Source organism: Rhinolophus sinicus, chromosome 18 (genome assembly GCF_057876585.1).
Source record: "Rhinolophus sinicus isolate RSI-liver-muscle chromosome 18, RSI-T2T, whole genome shotgun sequence".
NCBI lineage: Eukaryota > Metazoa > Chordata > Mammalia > Chiroptera > Rhinolophidae > Rhinolophus > Rhinolophus sinicus.
Genome location: NC_142518.1, coordinates 5,491,346 through 5,510,711, shown reverse-complemented (window position 1 = coordinate 5,510,711; position 19,366 = coordinate 5,491,346). Strand labels below are relative to the sequence as shown.

The window sequence follows — 19,366 nt, the reverse complement described above, 5'->3', positions numbered from 1 at the left end:
TCGCAAGGCCATTAGACCCAGTGGGAACAAGCTCACCTCAAATCCTCTCACTGGGGAGGTTGCCTTACAGGCGATGCTATTACACATGAGTACATACTGGTCATTCCTGCTCTAAGAACATTGTGCATTCTTTGAAATAAATAGCTGAACAGCCTTTATACTTAGGTGAACTGCAGAGTCTCCCTGGGAAAGAATTGTCTTATTTCTTCAGTAGTAGGGGATACATTTCATGTCAACACAAGAGAAACTGATGGCAAACTCCAGATTAAACAAATTATGCATTTTCTGTTCAGACAGATCTAGGGTAGAAGGGCCGCAGCTAATGAGAAAAAGCGTCCTTCTCTTCACTGCTTTTATGTACGTACTCTAAATCTCCAAAATACACGGTAGTTAACTTGGACTAAATGTGCAGGCTTTTCTATACCCTTATAGAAATGCTGAGTTTAGGCCTCATTGTCCATTCAGATACTTCCGTTAATTGAGGATCAATTGTTTGGACACAGCAATTTTGATAGTAACATCTATATATATATATACATATATATATACACACACACACACATATATATACATATATATATGTATATATATATGTATATATATAGATAGATAGATAGATGTATACATCTATATCCAAGCATTTAAAATGCATTTAAAGAAAAATAAAGGGCTACTTTGAAAAGCATATGTCAACAGCAAATAAAATGATATAAATAGGCCTATGTCCTCACTAAAAGGAGATTTCAACAGACAGAATATTTTCATGATGAGTATGGAGTGAATTCCAAAAATTACAATGTGGCAATCACAGTCCCCAAACAAAGGACAAAAGAATAGTGCCGACTCGGAAAAATGTCCCATGCAACAGTAGCACATATATATGAGTATAGAAACTCTTCTTGTGTTTTGGTATCTACTTATTTGTTTTTTAAAAATTATATTTTATTCATCTCATCAGATTTTAAAAATAATACATTAAAAAGTGTTTTCTAATGAAGAAATTAGTATTTTGCTAAATGCTCAGTGTCTGATTCTGAAGTGTTGTACCACGTAGGTTGGTGTTTCACAGAGTTTGGTTCAAATCAGGGCCATCTGATCAGAATCTTTTAAGTCAGGAAACTTCTGTGAAGGGCTGGGCCAGATAGTAAATATTTTAGGCTTTGCCATATGGTCTCTGTTGCAACAGCTCACTTCTGCCCAAGGTTGTAGTGTGAAAACAGCCATAGATGATTCATAAACGAATGTGGCTAATGTGCCAATAAAACTTTATTTACACAAACAGGTTGTGTGCTGGATATGGCCCACAGGCCATAGTTTGTGAACACCTAACTTAGAGCAGTGTTTTTCATTTTCTTTTTTAATTGAAATCCACAGTAAGCAGTACATATGACAGCAAATTCAGCACACACACACACACACACACACACACACACACACACACACGAAAGAAATCTTACAAAACATAACTTGCCCTTTGTACCAGAAATGCACTCTACTAATCTCTTTTCTCCTCTCCTCTCCTCTCCTGTTTTGTTCTACAAATGTTAGTCCTGAACCATACTAATGATTCATCACCTACAGATCAAAAACCGTTCATTGCTTGTTAAAACGCTGATCCCTGCTGCTCTACCAGTTACAGCTCCTTACCTAGGATATTGCAGAGTGACTCCAAACGACTAGTTTCTCTTTTAAAAAGATCCCCAGCTGATTGTTGTGCACACCAGGTTTAAAAGCTCCTCTGGTGTAGCGAATGGAACTGTACACTGAACTAGAATTAAATTTATGCCAACAATTATTTTCTGTAAAACATTCCCACATTTTCAAAGGAGGCTCTCAGGCTCTCATTTTGGCTTGCTTCAATTTATGTGTGATTTAGGGCTTTTTTTTTTCTTTTCCTCTTATGTCATTTTTAATTTCCAGTATCGTGATAGAAGAAAAGCAAGAAGAAAATGGAGTTCAAGCATTGCGACATTTGTTATCAGTGCGGTCACTAGTGGGCATACTGAAAGGATAAGTGATTGACATGAAGTTATTCTAACGGAATATTTTGACCGTGTTTTTCTCTTGTTAGAATTGTATTAAACGTCTTCAATTCTGCCATGTAATTTAAAGCATTCTTTATGTGGTGTGATTCATATTCCATTCACTTGGTTTGTTCTAGGGATTCTAAGTTAGTTTCCCTTCCTCTGACAAATTCTTATGAATGTGTTTGAATATCTTGAGTTGGACTCTACCTTTCTTAGCTTTACCTCTGAATGTAATGATGTTAGACGCTAAGTTCTGTTTGGTGTAAAATAGGTGTTATTTTATTCAACTAATGAACAGTTACTCTGCGGCTGATGATCACTGGAATTACAATGAGTTAAGTCTTTTAACAGGCTTAAGATCACATACTGCTTGCCCCAAAGTTTGACACTTCCTTCTCTAACTTTCCTTTCAAGAATTTTTCTCACTCTTGGCTGAAATCTTGTGGCTGCTGCCTGTCGATTCAGCATTCATTTCCTTTGTTTGCTATAGTACGACATAGCTGGAATTGGATGTTCCTTAGAGGCCTCAAGCTCTGACATCTCCTTCCTTCCTTTTCTTCGATTAGAGTTGCATGGGGATGATAATGATGACCTGGAGAAAGAAGGAATTTCTTGGAGTTAGCAGGAATTCTGGAGGGAGCCTGAGCCAGCCTTGTCTGTAAGACAGATTAACTGGCCTCCTCCCTACCCTTTCACCCACGGCTGTTTTCCATTCCAGAATGATCAGAAAGCTGGCCAAGACCTGTCCCAGGCTGTGTGGATGGGGGCACTAGGCGTACGGCAATTCCAATTAGCAGTCTAATTTTATCTTGGCTTCTGGCCAGAGGGCTTCATCTCACAGCACATTTCAAACACCAGAGCAAACGGTCAAGTGGGTTACCATGGACTTATCTTGGCCTGCCCTAGAGGTTATGGTCGATTACATTTGAGGGTCGTTTGCGAGCAAGACAGAATCAGGAATTGGAATGGAGGTTGGAACCAAACATGTGTTTTTATCCCGACTGGGAAATGCTTATCAAAATAGTTCTTAGTTATCAAGTAAGCACAAAGTGCCTGGAAATGACGTTCCCAGTGAGGGGAAATGGCCCAGCTGTGCTTTTTTTGGCTTTCTCTCATCTGCTCAACAGGAAAAATATTAATCAATGGAAAAAATGCTCCCTGTCTGTTAATTTAACACGTGAGTTTTAGATAGTGTGGGAAATAGTAATACCTAATGTTTTTATATCACAATTTTATTATACGGATTGCAAAGAACTCTTTAGAAAATGGGTTTTACTTAAGCCACACATTTGTGCCTGTAGAGATGTTTTATTTTCTTGATGGCACAGCTGAAAAACTGAGATAAAGTTCCAGGGTTCCCTACAGACTTACAGTAATTGTGTGTAATAGTCAAGGGAAGAGGTCTGATGACCCTCTGTAACTTACCACTAGGCAACACCTTTTTCCCCCTTCAGCAGGGAAGCAATTCGCAATTTAGTGTTTCCTCATAAAACAAATTAGCAACACTTCTCCAAGGAGACAAAAAATACCTAAGACAAGAGTCCCATAACTGGGATTTCCATATTTCGATATCTCTCTATGCCTACTTTTTGAACTTTTATTGAAGGACGACTTACGTGCAACAAAATGCACACATCAGAAGGGTCCAGCCTGATGCATTTTCACTAAGTGAGCCCACCCGTGTAACCATCTCCATGCTTTTGTTCAAGGTGATGAGGCTTCGCAAGCTGGCTCAGCAGATTGCAAACTGCAAACAATGCATTGAGCGGTCGGCATCACTCATCTCCCAAGCAGAACACTCTCTGAAGGAGAATGACCATGCGCGGTTTCTACAGACTGCTAAGAATATCACCGAGAGGTGAGTGCAGGGGCTGCTGGGAAGTTCTCATCTGCTGGGCTCCTGTGTCTGGGGTGTGATTGGTTGGCCTTGCCCTTGCCTTGCTTTTGTTTTCATTTTCAAGGCTGAGTACCAGAGAGAATAGATGCTTTGACTTGCTTTGTTCCAGCCGAAGATGCTTCCCTTTGACATGTCAGAGCCTTTTCAGTAGCAGCCTGGAGTTCAAGGCCTTTGAAACAAGAGTCCTCCAGTTAGGAAGAATAAAATCAGCCTACTTTTAGGGGAGAAAAGCTTATGATGACACAAAAACAGCATGTATTGTGACTCTCAGACCTGATCTTATCATACACTTGATAGCAAAGAATCAAAAAGAAGGCACAAACATAAAAGGAAATCTTTTCTTCTATCTCAGGCTCATCTACTAAAGAAAAATGGTCCAGGTGTTGTTCTCTTTCAGACCTGTTTTTATTTCGTTGAGAAGCTTCACCTTTCCTGGAAAGGTCAAGGCCAACTAACGTGGGAGAGAAAGGACCAAACTGTCAATCTCCTACCTCCTTCTTTTAAAATATCCTTTATTCCAGGATAGGGAACAGAAAAATGACGTTATTTGAATGGTCAGCTCAGCAGTAAAACTGGCAGGCTGAGTGTTCCTTTAGTACCCATACTTGATTGGCATACAAATTACTGGTCTTCACTGATACAAACACCTATAGCAATTCAAGTGGAGCCAAAGATAAGCACCTAACACCACCTAAATGACATCTCCAGTCAGTGCCAATGGCCTTGACTTTTTATTCTTCAGCGTCAGCTGCCCCTTATCCAAAGCAATAATAGAAGCCTATCACTAGAAGTACCCAGACAGCTCATTCATGCTGGTCTTTCTCCTAGAAACTTTTTCTGGAAAGGACCAAAGAGTAAATATTTTCAACTTTGCCAATTGTAAGGTCTTGGTCACAACTACTCAACTCTGCCATTGTAGCTCTACAACAGCCTATACAGATAATACAGAAACACATGAACATGGTTGTGTTCCAGAAAAACCCTTTGCAAAAACAGGCAGCAGGCCAGATTTGGCCCGCGGGCCATACTTTGCCAACCCCTGGCCTAAGAAAAAAAAGTACCATCTTAGGACTTGAATTTCGTCAAGGAAGGGAAAGAAAACTAACATTTGTTAAGTGCTTGCTTGTATTGGACACTGCTAATTTTCAAAATATCACATAGAGGTAGGCATTGATATTTTCATTTTCACTGTTCTTTGAATGATAGTACAGGTAACCCCCGTATAACATGGTTGTTAGGTTCCTTAAAAATGCCGTGTTATGCGAATCCATGTTAAATGAAACAAAGAACTAGTACAAAAAGGGTTAGGTTCCAAAAATTTTTTAAATGTACTATTATATTTTTATAATCAATAGAAATATCTTTATTAAAGCAATTTTCACCAAAAGTATAACATTATTACGTATTAAATAATGTTTTCTTCGTCATCACTACTAAACACCATTAACCGAGGGTGTTTTCTTTTTGACAAGGTATCTTCATCCTCTGAACTTAATACTCCATGAACAAAATGGATTTAAAATTCTAATACATTTTAAAATTCTGCAGTCAAATCTGATACGACATCCATGCTCGAATGAAAAATGTCAAATGAGATATCTTTCGCTCTTAAAAGCTCTTATCATGCTCTGTGTTGTTTGGGGATTTCTCTAATTCTCCAACCGTGTTAGAGTGAAGTCGTGTTCTAGGATGCCGTGTTGTACAAGGATTTCCCCAGCTCTCGAACCATGTTAGAGTGAAACTGTGTTATAGAAGTGCCATGTTATATGGGGGGTTACCTGTATACAGTATTTTTACAACTCTGGTCTAGTATCCAACCAGCTTCATTGTGTTAGTTCTTATATTTGAAAAAATTTCCTTCTGTGACTGGTTAGATACTTATCTCTTCCAAAGCACATAGATAAGAGCTGGTTACCATCCCTTTTATATCCTTAAAACGATTTCCCACTGCTCTAAGAGAAGCCATTTTCTTTCCTCATGACTCTTAGTTTCCAAGTATTTAATTTTCTTCGCTGCTCTCATCTGGACTGTATCCTATTGCTTTATATTCATCTGAAAGTTAAAAAGTACAGACAGCACTAATACCCCAGTATACCCAGGACATTCTACTAGACAACATTTACACTTACGTCATGTTTTCCAACTGGAATCCAAGAGTACTTTCCTCCAGCTATAAATCATGAGATGTCCAGATGAAGTGGCTACTATGAGCTGCCTTTTTCATCAATCCCTAAAAATTCGATCAAGTATAACATGAAAAAATTCTCACCTAGCAAGGGGAGAGAATGTGGCCCCATAACAGTTAAGATAGAACATTCTGCAACAAGACCTACATTTGAAGTATAACACAAGCACATGAACGCCCACATGTGCTCTCCCTCAGATACAGCAGATCATATCTGGTCCCATTCACCCCTGCCTATAACAAGCCCATCTCATCAAGAATGGAAACATGACCGATTTGTCTTTCTAAAAATGAATTGTATAATATACTATGTTCTCAAGCCTCACTAAATTATAGTTCTTGGTGTGATGGTGTGCACATTTTTATAAAATTACATTAAATAAGCAAAACTAGTCACCAAATCCAGGCATAAGAAAGTTGGCCTACTGCTTATGAGAAGTCTAAACTGCCATCGAGTGTGAATACATAATGCCTATAAAAATTTGCTAGAAGTCCCTCTTTCTGCATCCCCTCTCTCTCCGTCTCTATTTGTCAGTCCTCTTGGTTGATTCCTAAGCCTTTCTCTTTTTCCAGTAACTGGAATGCAGAAAATGGCACTGAGCTTGGACTAGGAATTGGGAAACCTGGGTCCAAATCCCAGCACTGCCACTTATTAACTATGATTCTTTGGATTTATTCGTGAATTATTTTCTAGTTAGAAAATGCGGCTCATGATAGCTACCTCTATCAGTAGTTGTGGTAACACTGCTGATGAATCCTAAGAATGGGCCTTAAGTATCACAGATATTCCATAATGTTTGTTGGCTTTGTGTTTTCACGTTTCAGTATATCAGCTTGACCCCTCCTTATATGTCTTTATTCCAGTGGTGGTCTCCATCTACCTGCCTCTATTCTTCAACACTTAACATTCTTCTCTAGGACGTGACCTCATGGTTCTCTGCCTCCTGTTGTGTCTGCCTTGAGCTTTGGCACCTGTACACTTGTAAACCATCTTTGTTATTCTATTCAATGGTGGAAAGCCCAGAACAAACTTTTAATGCTGCAGGCCTTCCTAAAGTGAGACTTGGATGCAATTTTTCTGCATCATTAAATCACCTATAGTAGATATGTTCGCCTACAAGCTGAATCAAACTGCAAAAAGTTTTTCAATTTAGTAACATCAAAAAAACACAAAAGGAAAGAGGGACTCAAGCTTTACGTTGTAGGAGATGCATATGCTTTGGAATCAAGTGTTTGGCTCTGTGTTCTTGTCCAGAAGTAATTATGGATAGCATCGGGGCTGCTCCTTAACTCTTGAGTCTAATTCTGCTCATAAGCTCCCAGCGGGCAGGACCCACAGCCATCTTGTTTTCATCACTGTAGCCTAGCACATAGCAAACTGCCTGATATGAATGAATGAGTGAATGAATCTATAAAACAGGGCCAATTATTCCTACCTAACATGGTTATTGCAGGGATAAAAATGAAATAATGTAGTAAAAATATTAGCCCATTTCCCATGTCAAGGTGAACACACAACAAATGCTAATTCCATTTCTTCCCACTCACTAAATGGATGCAAATGGATTATATAACATACAATATTCTCAAGCCACACTAATATACAGGTCTTTGGTATGATTGTATATGTGTGTTTATAAAATTACGTTAAATAAGCAAAACTCTTCACTAAATTCAAGCATAAGAAAGTTGACCTACTACTTATGAGAAATCTAAAATTAAAATCCCTTTTAGTAGCAAATTATCTGTGTCAAGAGGATGGTAAAGGAAGATTCCTTCTGAACAGGATCCATTTTTCAGACTCTACAAGGTGACCCCTCTGTCCCTCACCAAAACACGCAATTCAAGGATCCATCAGACTTTCCCAGTATACAAAGCCAAGAACTCCAACAGTCAACTGAATGGTTTTTGAGGTGTGCTCTGAAGGGTGGTAATTGGTATTAAAATAACAAGATTCCAGAGCCAAACGCATTTAGAAAATCCTGAGCTGACCAAAGTAAACCACGTCGTGTTTCTGTGAGACCTCACCATGTTCCCCCATGGTGATGTGCACTATATACTGCCCACCTGAGAGTCCCATTTAAGTGCCATTGTCAGGGGTCAGGCATGGGGGGAGGATATTAGGCGGGAAGGGTTGGCTGTTTGGCAGAAACCCTGTGAGCAGTGCAGCTCTAGACTTAATCCACTTTCTGGAAAACTGAACTCATTTGCTGCTAGCAACTGTCGTGGAGATTAGGGACGTCAAACTAGAAACAGAAAGAGGGAGTAATGTGCAGTCCACCCTCTTGAGCATCAAGCTGGGACACAATGCCCTTATTTGCCCGATATGTTAAGAGCTTAATACACACACACACACACACACACACACACACACACACACACACACAGAGCACAGGTATGAGTGTGAAGGCAAGGAATTGAGAAGGTGTCATGACACTGACGGCCCAGGTGGATTTTGGCAATTTATCTGAAAGGCCAGAAGATGGGTAACAAGGATTTGGAGAATAAAAACATGGCCTAAAATGTTGAATTTGGCCGATCTCCCCTTGCCTGTCACTCCAATTAAAAATTTGAAATTGTAGCCAAAGATAAATATCTTTCTGTCAAAAAACGTGTTGGTGTTAAAAACTGCAGTAATCTCCAAAGAGTCTTGCTGTCAGTCTTTGCCTCCCAGGCTTAGGCACTTTCGTCCTTTCCATTCCCACTCCAAAGTTCTCGCCATCAAAATGGCAGGCATTTTTAACAGTGTCATTTGACTAACGCATGTTTTATTTAATTGTTGGTGGACCATTGAATCAGGAGAAACTTGGGAATTCAGTCTATTTTGGATGAGCCTGAACAGTCTTCTGCCACTAAACAGGAAGTGCTAAAGCAAGCTTATCTGTTCAGAGCAATCGAGATCGTCTGTGCCGTGGGCACGGCAAAGACATGCAATCGAAAATTATGCGCCTGTTCCAGAGTAACTCATTGCAATTCTCCTACTGGACGTCATGGAACAGAATTTACTGGAGTTTCACTTTGAAATTTTCATTTGAGGCATTCACATGGCGCTATAGCATTTCTTTTAACTTTTCTGCGTTGATGAAAATATTTTAGACTCTTCAGTACATGGCATACTTTAAGGGTTTAGTAAATATTTGTTGAATAATCCTAGGATCTTTCTGAGTTTTAAGGAGTTGTTGTATTTATGGGTCATAAGGAAAGCATTTTTAAAGTACAATTTCACCATCTGTGAAAAATGCCTAGCAACCATCCCTTAATCCATTGGTTTAAATTAGCAGTTGTTAGTCACGATAATTAGCGCAATTCCTTGGGGTGCAATAGTTAGCCAACAGAATCACAACTCTTCTATTCATTGTTTCTTGGGGAAGGGTCAGATGGTGAATTGAGATTCTCCACTCTCATTCAAACACTTGAAACGTTTCTTTCCAGACTTTATGCCTCTTGAAACTTTAATCTATAGATCCTAATATCATTCCGATTATTATACTATTAATTATCCTCTCTACTTTCTTTTCTATACAGCACTGAAAATGCGCCAGAAATGGCCATTATAGAAACTTTAAGGATTTTGAGCATGTCACAGGTGTAAGTTTTTTATTGAGGTAAAATTTGCATAACATAAAGTTAACCATTTTAATGTGTACAACTCAGTGGCATTCAGCACACTCACAATTTTGTGCGATTACTACCTCTGTCTAGTTCCAAAAGATTTTCATCACCCTGTACCCATTATGCAGTCACTCTCCATTGCCCCGTCCCCGAGCTCCAGTCTGTTTTTTGTCTCTAGGAATTTGCCTATTCTGGGCAGTTCCTACAAATAGATCATAAAATGTGTGGCCTTTTATGTCTGTCTTCTTTCACATAGCATAAGGCATTCAAGGTTCATTCACGTAGCATGTGTCTTCAGTGCTTCATTCCTTTTCATGGATGAATAATATTCCATTGTATAGATATACCCACAAGGGTAATTTTTGTAGCCACGATAGATTATCTTTATAAAATCGGAAGTTTTCAGAGCCCTAAGAAGTGCAAGGGGAGATATATCTCTTGGCATAACCAGGTTTGACATTTTTCTAAATTGAATGGAAGCGTGCAGAGCTAGCATTCTCCTCCTCGTAGCTGCCAGCTAGCTTTGTGGCCTTGTATAAATGGGCATCAATGCCCTTAACTAGAAAATAAGTAACTAGATTTAGAGCTAAATCATTTCAAAGTTGTTTCCTTGCTCAAAAATTCCCAGTGCCCTACTCAGTACCGGACACATCGTAGAGCCTTGCTAGTGTGTACTGAACTTAACAAAATACCAAAATCAACAAGATTACGAGTCTAGCCTAGTTTGATATCTTCAGAAGTGGTTTGCATCATGCCACAATTTTCTTGTTTTTAAGAGAATTACTTGCATTTTTTAATTAGTCAAAATGATCTGCTATTAATAACTGAACTTTTCAAATCAATTTGAGAGTCTCTAGCAGGAGCTTGATCCTTACCAGTACCTTGCTTTATGGTTTATAAATGACAACTCTAGCTAGCAACCCTAAATGAAGAGGAGAAATGGTGCATCCATTGGGAGGATTTGTGAGAAAGCTCATGAATATTTTCCATGGCATCTGCTGGGAATATGGTGTAAGAAAATGAATACGAGGAGAATGAAAACGAGCCAGACACAACTCTTTTTTTAATGTTTATTTTAGAGAGAGGTTAGTAATTGATTAAACTAATCCAATATCTGGAAACATTCTTTTTTCATCTTCACTTTGCCTTTTATGCAGTTCGAAGTTTTGGAGAGTCCTCTTTGAAGTGGAGCAGGGTCGAGTCTGAAAGGAACAAACAGTTTCCCAGACAGATGTGTGAAGAAACGCCTGAAGCTATGTGCTTCTCGCTTGGGTTAGATGTGATGGGGCCAGGCTGTTAAATACACAGCAACATGAAATATGAATATTCTTTCACCTCCGTGGGGAATTTTTTTCCGATAGTAAAAAGGAAGGGGGAAGCCATTCTGCTGTTTTTTCCAATCCCTTTGCCTTTTCTTTAAGCTTGAATTCATTTGCATTGTGTTGCTGAGTTGTGCTATTCTGACATTCTTTTTAAACTCGTGTGGAAAAACAGCACTGATTTTTTTGATGATACTTGTTTTCTTCGTATTTTTTCATTCCTATGCAGGTATAGTGAAAGCCATCTTGACATTTCTAAAAAGTTGTTTTGTTTAAATTACAGAGTCTCCATGGCAACTGCTTCATCCCAGGTCCTAATTCCTGAAATCAACCTCAACGACACATTTGATACTTTTGCCTTAGATTTTTCCCGAGAGAAGAAATTGCTAGAATGTCTGGATTATCTTACAGGTATTGTCTTTTGTGTTTCCTTTGCTATTGTGTATATTCAGTTGTACAAATACTTTGCCACCAGATCAATTTGCTAAAAGCCAGAGATGTAGGCTTTTGATTTAGGAATGGAGTCTAATATTCCTGAAAATATTTTTTGGTACTCTTTTTCTTCAACCAAAGTAAGTCCAAAACTAAATTGGGGTCACAGGAAAAAAGAGAATCTGGATCATTAAAAGCATACTTCCACTATTTCCCTCACTCTCAGAATGTGGGTAACACAAATAATAGCTCTGTTGGCCATCAAAGAGATACATAGGGTAGCGTGGCTCTTTTCCATTTCATGTCACCAAAGCATCTGAGTCTCACAGTGCCTTGGCAGAGAAAACAATGGCAGCTAACTTGGACGTGGTGTGTACCTTGCTCCAGCTATCTGTATTTGTAACCTTGTTTAATCTTCACAACATCAAACTGAGGTAAAGTATTATAATCCTCAGTTTGTAAATAATGGAGGTCATCCATCTTACTAGAGGTCAGATAGCTAGGGAGTGGCAGAAGTACAGACCCAAGCTCAGATCTGTACAGCCTCCAAAGACCTCTGCTCTTTCTAGTAAAAGACTGAATTTCATTTTGGCAAAGGTCACCATGGCAAACATCCCCAAAATCACATTTGAATTCCCGGTGCCATGTTTCAATCTTCTGCTTTTTGATAGGCTTTTTTTTTTTTTTTTTTGGGGGTGGGTGGGCTCCAAGCTTAACAAACAACAACGATAAAAGAAACCTCAGGCTACTCCTGTTTCTAACCATACTTCCAAATTTTTCTTTGCTAATATCCTCTAAAGTGGGAACTAAAATGATTTGCTGGTAGAATATGGACTGTTTCAATGACCTTATTTGTGGTAGCCAAAGCCACTGGTGCCTATGGATTCAGGAAGTCTCCATATATACAGGGAAGCCAGATGTGCACTGAACTTAGGACATGTAGTCCTCAAGAGACCACAGCCCTAACTGAGCACAGCATCAGCTTCTCAACTCAAATTCTTTGTGTGTGTGTGTTTGTGGGAAAGTGGTTGGCAAAGGTGGAGCAGGAGAGAGGGAGCATTGTGTGATGTTTATTTTTACAGTTTGTGGATACGAAAGTAAGGAGTTCTATATTCAAGGAGCACTGTATACCCAGAAGCTCAGTTATTTTCTTTACAAGGACCCAAGATACTGTTTTTAGCCTTTCTGTATTAACGAGAGGCAAGTCATCCCACAAACTTATCTTATGTAATTCTTCTTCCAAGCCATACAACTCCTACCATGTTTCCCTGAAAATAAGACCTAGCCGGACCATCAGCTCTAATGCGTCTTTTGGAGCAAAAATTAATATAAGACCCGGTATTATATTATGTTATAAAGACTGGTTCTTATATTATAGTAAAGTAAGACCGGGTCTTATATTAATTTTTGCTCCAAAAGACACATTAGCGCTGATTGTCAGGCTAGGTCTTATTTTCGGGGAAAACAGTATTAAGGAAGAAAGAAATCGACTCACAAAGCACTTACCATAAAGAACCAAACTTAGTTTCAAATATTTATGAATATACTGCCCTCCCTTTTTAAGCTTTTGACTCTGAGATTTATCTAAATTAACACAATCCACTAGCACTTTCTGTGATGATACAAACATTCTATATCTGTACTCCCCATATGGTAGCTGCTAGCCACATACAGCTATAGAAAACTTGAAATGTGGCTAGTGAGTTTTTATTTTTATTTAACTTTAATTAAATGTCTTTGAAATTTAAAAAGCCACATGTAGTTTGTGGCTACTGTATTAGACAGTGCAGGTCTAGACTTTCTCCGACTAAACTGTTTTTCATGATGGTATCCTATTAAAAATCTTCTTCTTTATATCATTTGGGAATGAGAATGGTTGCAACAACAGAAAACCCAATTAGCAGTGACTAAACCCATCAAGGAGTATTCATTCATGAATCAGGAGAACAGAGGCATGTGATCCAGGCGTGGGCAATGGGTCAGCGATGACCTCAGACCCCAGGCGCTTTCTCTTTTTCTACTCTGCCATATTCACTGTGTTGCCTTTTGGCCACGTGATCACAACCTGACTGCTCCACCTGCAAACATTACACTCTAGTTATAGACAAAAAGAGAGGGGCAGAGGGGAAATGATGACAGAAAGCTGTCAGCCAAGTTTGTCTTTGTTTATCAGGGAAACAAAAGGCTTGCTCCAAAGACCCATCTAGCAATCTTCCACTTGTGTCCTGTGGGCCAGATCCATGTCACAAGGTCAAGCCCAAGGGCAGAAAAGACTGATAAAAATGTTTGACGGGGCACATGGCCATTCTGTACAAAATTGGTGTCTTGTTGACAAGAATATGTCCTCCCTATTTCCCAATAATTGTTGAATGGTATTTCGATGATGTATGTCCATTCTAATCTCCATGTGAATGTTAAGTACTGAATAAAGGGGAAATTGTGAAAGTAGTTTGCACTGACTAGTAATGTGAACACCATACATCATCCCGATGGCTGTTTATGCCAAACTATAGACCATATGGGGTACCTGCTATTATGCCTTCTTAGCTGTCAACTTCAAATACAAATTTGACCCATTTCTAGACATAACATCGATCGTGGCCATAACATACGATGCTTGGCTGATACTGCCAAGTCCAAATAGTTTATCAGACATTTGTAAGCAGGAAATGAAGTGTTTGTGGAGTATTAGACCACCAATTTGTGTGTCCTATTTATGATAGAGGCAAGAAAATAACAATTCTGGTACTGATTCCATGAATATTGAAATTGGCAGCATGCTGCTGTTCTCATTTACAGTAAATTGTGTATTGACTTTTCAGGACAAACCCATTGGGTTTATAATCAAAACAGGGTTAGCCTGCCTGGCTGTAAAAACAAGATTTTTCCCCCCTATGACATGTCTCTAAGTGGTATGTCAAATTAATAACCTGGAGAGGTGACATTTCTTCCCTGATTGCAGCTACTGCCATGTGTCTCTCAGCTACTTGCCTAATTTGAACATAAGTTTTCTTTATATTTAATAATATATTGCAATGCAGAAAGAACACAATCTTTCCACAATGATTGATGGAGAAATAATTCAACGAACTATTTAGATTATGGGAGAATAAGTATTTCTCCACTGATCTATGCAGGGATGACCCCACACTAACAGGGACCACACAGAAAATAAGCATGTTTTACGAAGCAGCTGGGCCTCCCCCGTGGAATGCATCTCCTGATTGGTGTCACTGATTCATCCACATCCAAGTCAGCACATGACACTAAATCTTGCATGTGGCTACTTTGGGAGACAGACGTATAAATACATATTCCAGAAAGAATGCTCTAAAGGCTCTGTAGAGCACCCCCTATTGTAATGCGCAACTTTAATGCCGTGCCTGCCACATATAGCTATTCAATAACCAATAGACAAAGTGGGGCTAATTGACCTTATACAGCAGACATAAAAGTTACTTCCTTTGTATGATATTTGTCCTGCATATATGTCTTCAGGTAACAAAGTGAAGAATACTAAAATAATCAGTTTTAAGTTTACCATTTTCATAAACTTTCCCCCTCTGTGGGTTTGGTTAGGACTCATGAATCCTAATCAAAGTTTAGAGCAGGAAAGAGCTCTGCAATAGTGTAGGCAAAGGTTGCTACTAACCTGTAGAACGCAGGTTTGTTTCTTCTCTTGAAGTTAGGTTCTGGTGTGCAGAGAGTGGAAATGAAGGCCTGGATCGATTCTCTAAATCAGGGGTCGGGAAACTTTGACTTTAAAGGGCCAGATGGTGAATTTTTAGGCTGTGCAGGACATATGGTCACAACCACTCAACTCTGCTGTTGCGCAAAAGCAGTCATAGACAATACATAAATAAATGAGCCTGGCTGTATTCCAATAAAACTTTATTTACAAAAACAGGCAGTGGGCCAGATTTGGCCCGTAGCCATAGTTTGCCAACCTCTGATCTAAAATATTATTGCTAGTGCAAAGCAATCACTGCTTCATCTTTTTCTTGCTCACAAACTCTACTCATAAAACCAGTTACTGAAATCAATCCAGTAGAAGTCAACTTAAAATCATTATTTTCGTAGGATTTAGACTTCTCTGCTCCTGAATGTGTTCAAGACATAAAACAGCAACCTTCTCCAGCAATAAAGTTAACCAAATGCCAAGGAATCATGTTTTCTTTGGGGAAGGAAAATGTACTTCTTAGATATGATGGATTGTTAATCATGTTCTTAATTTGAAATATTACCTATAAATTGAAATATGAGAAGAAAATAAGGCCCCACTAATATTTTTTATAAGGCACCAAAACATCTAATGAAAGAAAATTTTCAAACAGTTATTTGGCTGATTTGTCATGGGATAAAAAAAGCTTCAGTATTTTTCCAATTGGGTACAATTTCAAATATAAAAGTATGTGGCATCATGTAGCTCAGAGGTTGGCAAACTTTGGCTCACAGGCCAAATCTAGCCCTCACTTGTTTTCATAAATATGGTTTGACTGGAACCTGGCCATGTCCATTTGAGTACAAATTGTCTCTGGCTGCTTTCATGATGCAAAAGCAGAGTTAAGTCGTTGCAACAGAGCCCACAAAGCCCAAAATATTTACCATCTAGCCGTTTACCTAAAAGGTTTGCCATCCCCCCAATGTGGATGAAATTACAAAAGTTTATCTTGTTTATTTTTTGTTTAACATGTTTTCTTTCATGGAAGAGAGAGTACTGTTTGTTTAACCTCCTAAATATGCTTTCAGGATAAATAGAGATAAGTCCGTACTCGCAGGCTGAAGTCACACTACCCGTCAAAAATCACAGTGATAACAAGCCAACCAAATGTTGTTTGGGTTGGGATCACCACCTCTAGGATAGTAGTCCTCATGGACCTGTTTAGAAAGGCCTGCTTTGACTGTCAGACATCTCTGAAATGTATGCCAGAGGTGTCTGCTTCTTCGTTGATGAACATTCTTGATGCCCACAGCTCCCAACCCTCCCACAATTAGAGAAGAGCTCTGCACGGCTTCCTATGACACCATCACTGTCCACTGGACCTCCGATGATGAATTCAGCGTGGTGTCCTACGAGCTCCAGTACACCATATTCACCGGACAAGCCAATGTTGTTAGTGAGTATGGCACCCCTATCGATTTCTCTGTCTGGTGACTGTTTTCAGATGGCATGTCTGAATTTAAACATCAGAGAAGACAAGGAAGGAAAGAATGTGTAATATTTATTGGTTTGTCCTTTCTAACCAAGAAGATAATAATACTTACTTGTACTATACTAGTAAAAATAACTGGCCAAATAATGATGAAAATGAATGATCTCTAGCAAACCAGAGACACGAATCTTACAAATACTGCTAAGAGATAAAAGCCAGAAACAAGAGAATATACCGTGGTACCTCGGTTTTCTAATGTAATCCGTTCCAGAAGACCGTTCGAGTTCTGAACTGTTCGAAAACAGGCACAGTTTCCCCGTAGAAAGTAATACAAAATGGATTAATCCATTCCAGACGTTTAAAATCAACCCCTAAAACTGCAAATTTAGCATGAATTTTACTATCTAATGATACCATAGATCCATAAAATTAATGGTGTTCGTAAGTCAAAATGTTCGTCAATGGAGACGTTCAAAAACCGAGGTACCACCGTATACTGTATGAGTCCATTTATATATTCATAACTTAAAGATAAAAATAAACTGTTTCATTTAGAGATGCATACATAGGTGTGAAAACTATAAGTAAAAGTCAGGATGATGGGTACCTCTGAGATGGCCAGGGAGTGGCACCAATGGGAAGAAGTATATGGTGGTTCGTGGGGTTAACACTTTTTGGGTGGGAGTTACATGGTTTAGTCATTGTGTCATACATTTAATTTTCTGTACTTTTCTGGGTGTTATTTCAATTTTTTTAAAAAAGGATTAATAAAATGAATAGACAAAGAACACCAAATACATGGTTCCGTTCGGAGATGAGCAGGCCCATCATTTAGAATGTTAGTAATTGGCCCCTGTCGGGGAACAATTTCAGACCTTACTTGAAACAGAGAGATCCCTCTCTCACTGGGGCCCATGAGCTATTTGGTATCGGAGACAATTCGATGATCTCACATAGCAGCAGTATCTGTCTAGAGAGATGGTAACAGAGAAAGCACTCCTCCCTATCCATAGAGTTCTTTAAATTCAGTTGAGTAAATGGCACAGGACCAGATTAAATGGCTTTTCAAGGAAGCAAGTTTGAAACTTATTTAGCAAATAAAAATATGTCAAAGTAGAACAGAATAGAATAACAGTCACTCAACAAAGAAATGTTTTAAATAAATCCGTATCAACTTAATGCACTTTTATTGTATTAACCTTTTATCTCTTAACTACACTGTTCTTTCCTAGCACAAGTAAATCTAAGGCATGTGATACTTAAAATAGAAATTTGATTTGGGATTAATTAAAAGAAAGGTGCAGAAAGACCCCGCTTCTAAGCAACTAAAGTTTAAATGACCCATACCAACAAATGGTTTCCCCTGCCTTCCTTATATCCCCTTTTCCCAGCTTCCCCTCCCTAAACCCCTGCCCTTCTACTCCCTAATTGCCCTGCCTTGGAAACTTTTATTAAAATCTCACCATTTTCCAAGAACGTGTAATTTTGGAGTGAAAGGAGGAAAAAAAATGAAACGTTGAGAACAGCTTTGGTAAGCTGCCTGAGTAGGTAGGAAATATAGAGGGGGGCCAGAAATGGTGGGTGCAACAAAAAGGTCTTGGGGTAAGTGATGATTAAAGTAAGTCTTGAAAGAGAGTGGGTAAATATCAGCAAGTTAAAGGGATAGCACCACACAGCTGTGTCATCGTAAGCAAACCTCTAGAGACAACATGGTAGGGCATATTGGGAGATCTCATCTAGTTAATCCTGGCTGGAGAGTTGAGTGAGGAAGGGGAGACAGTGAGAAATGAAGGTAGAGAAATACAAACCCATTCTGGTTCAAGAAGGCACATGTTCTTAATCATCAGTCACTTAATCCTAACCCACAGATGAGCTAGACCACGGAGGTCCACCCAGGCCACACCATGTTTGGATTTTACCCTGTGGGCTTGGGAGTCATGCAGAGCAGTAGTGTGACCAGATGTACAATTAGAAGCCGACTCGGGCGGTACTGTGGAGGATGGAGTAGTACAGGGCAAGACTAGAAGCAGAAACATGAACCAGGAGATTTGTAGTCACTGACAGAGGCCAAGATAGCCAGGACCTGCAAATGGCACTAGAATGGAGAAGGAAAGGAGAAGATAATTCCAGAAAGCCTTCTCTACCTCTGGCCCATATTTCCAGGAAACATCATTACTGTCCTCAGATATTTGAAGTGCTTTAGGGGGCAAGTCTGAGACGCAAAGGGATAGCCATGGTTAGGCATCATTTCGCCCTCCTTCCAGGATTTTGGATTCTTCTGGTATCATTCCTTACCCCAGTTCTACATGCCCTGCTACAACTCATGAAGAAGTAGTAATTCTCTGAAATCTTTCATCTTAGTAAGTAATGCATGAACACTAATGATATATAAAATGTATAGTGAAAATTGGATGTTTTTAATATACCAGCCACCTAGGGTCCAGAGTTACCCACTGCACCAATTCCATTTCTCCTGCACCTTTCCTGACACAGTCTATTTATAGTCAAGGATACACATACACTCACACACACATATATACATTTTTAGGAACACAAAAGGTAGCATTGCCGTGCACAGTTCTTTACATTGCCTTTTTTCACAAAATATTGTACCAAGAGACTGTTCTATTTTAGCACAAATGAAGAACTACTTCATTCCTTTTTGAGGCAGCATAGTATCCTATTGTAAAAATGTACCCTAATTTATTTATCTCATCTTCTATTGATGTGTATTTAGTTTG

The 19,366-nt window shown here is 39.0% G+C and overlaps 1 protein-coding gene across 6 annotated transcripts in view; it reads left to right on the top strand.

Moving 5' to 3' along the window:
* MID1 (midline 1) overlaps positions 1-19,366 on the top strand; it is a 318,886-nt gene that overhangs the window by 285,060 nt on the left and 14,460 nt on the right. For all 6 annotated transcript variants that reach the window (XM_074323499.2, XM_074323501.2, XM_019746335.3 and 3 more), the window contains exons 5-7: positions 3,737-3,885; positions 11,324-11,451; positions 16,446-16,589. In XM_074323499.2, coding sequence (XP_074179600.1) covers positions 3,737-3,885; positions 11,324-11,451; positions 16,446-16,589 — 421 coding nt within the window. The remainder of the gene's footprint in view (positions 1-3,736; positions 3,886-11,323; positions 11,452-16,445; positions 16,590-19,366) is intronic.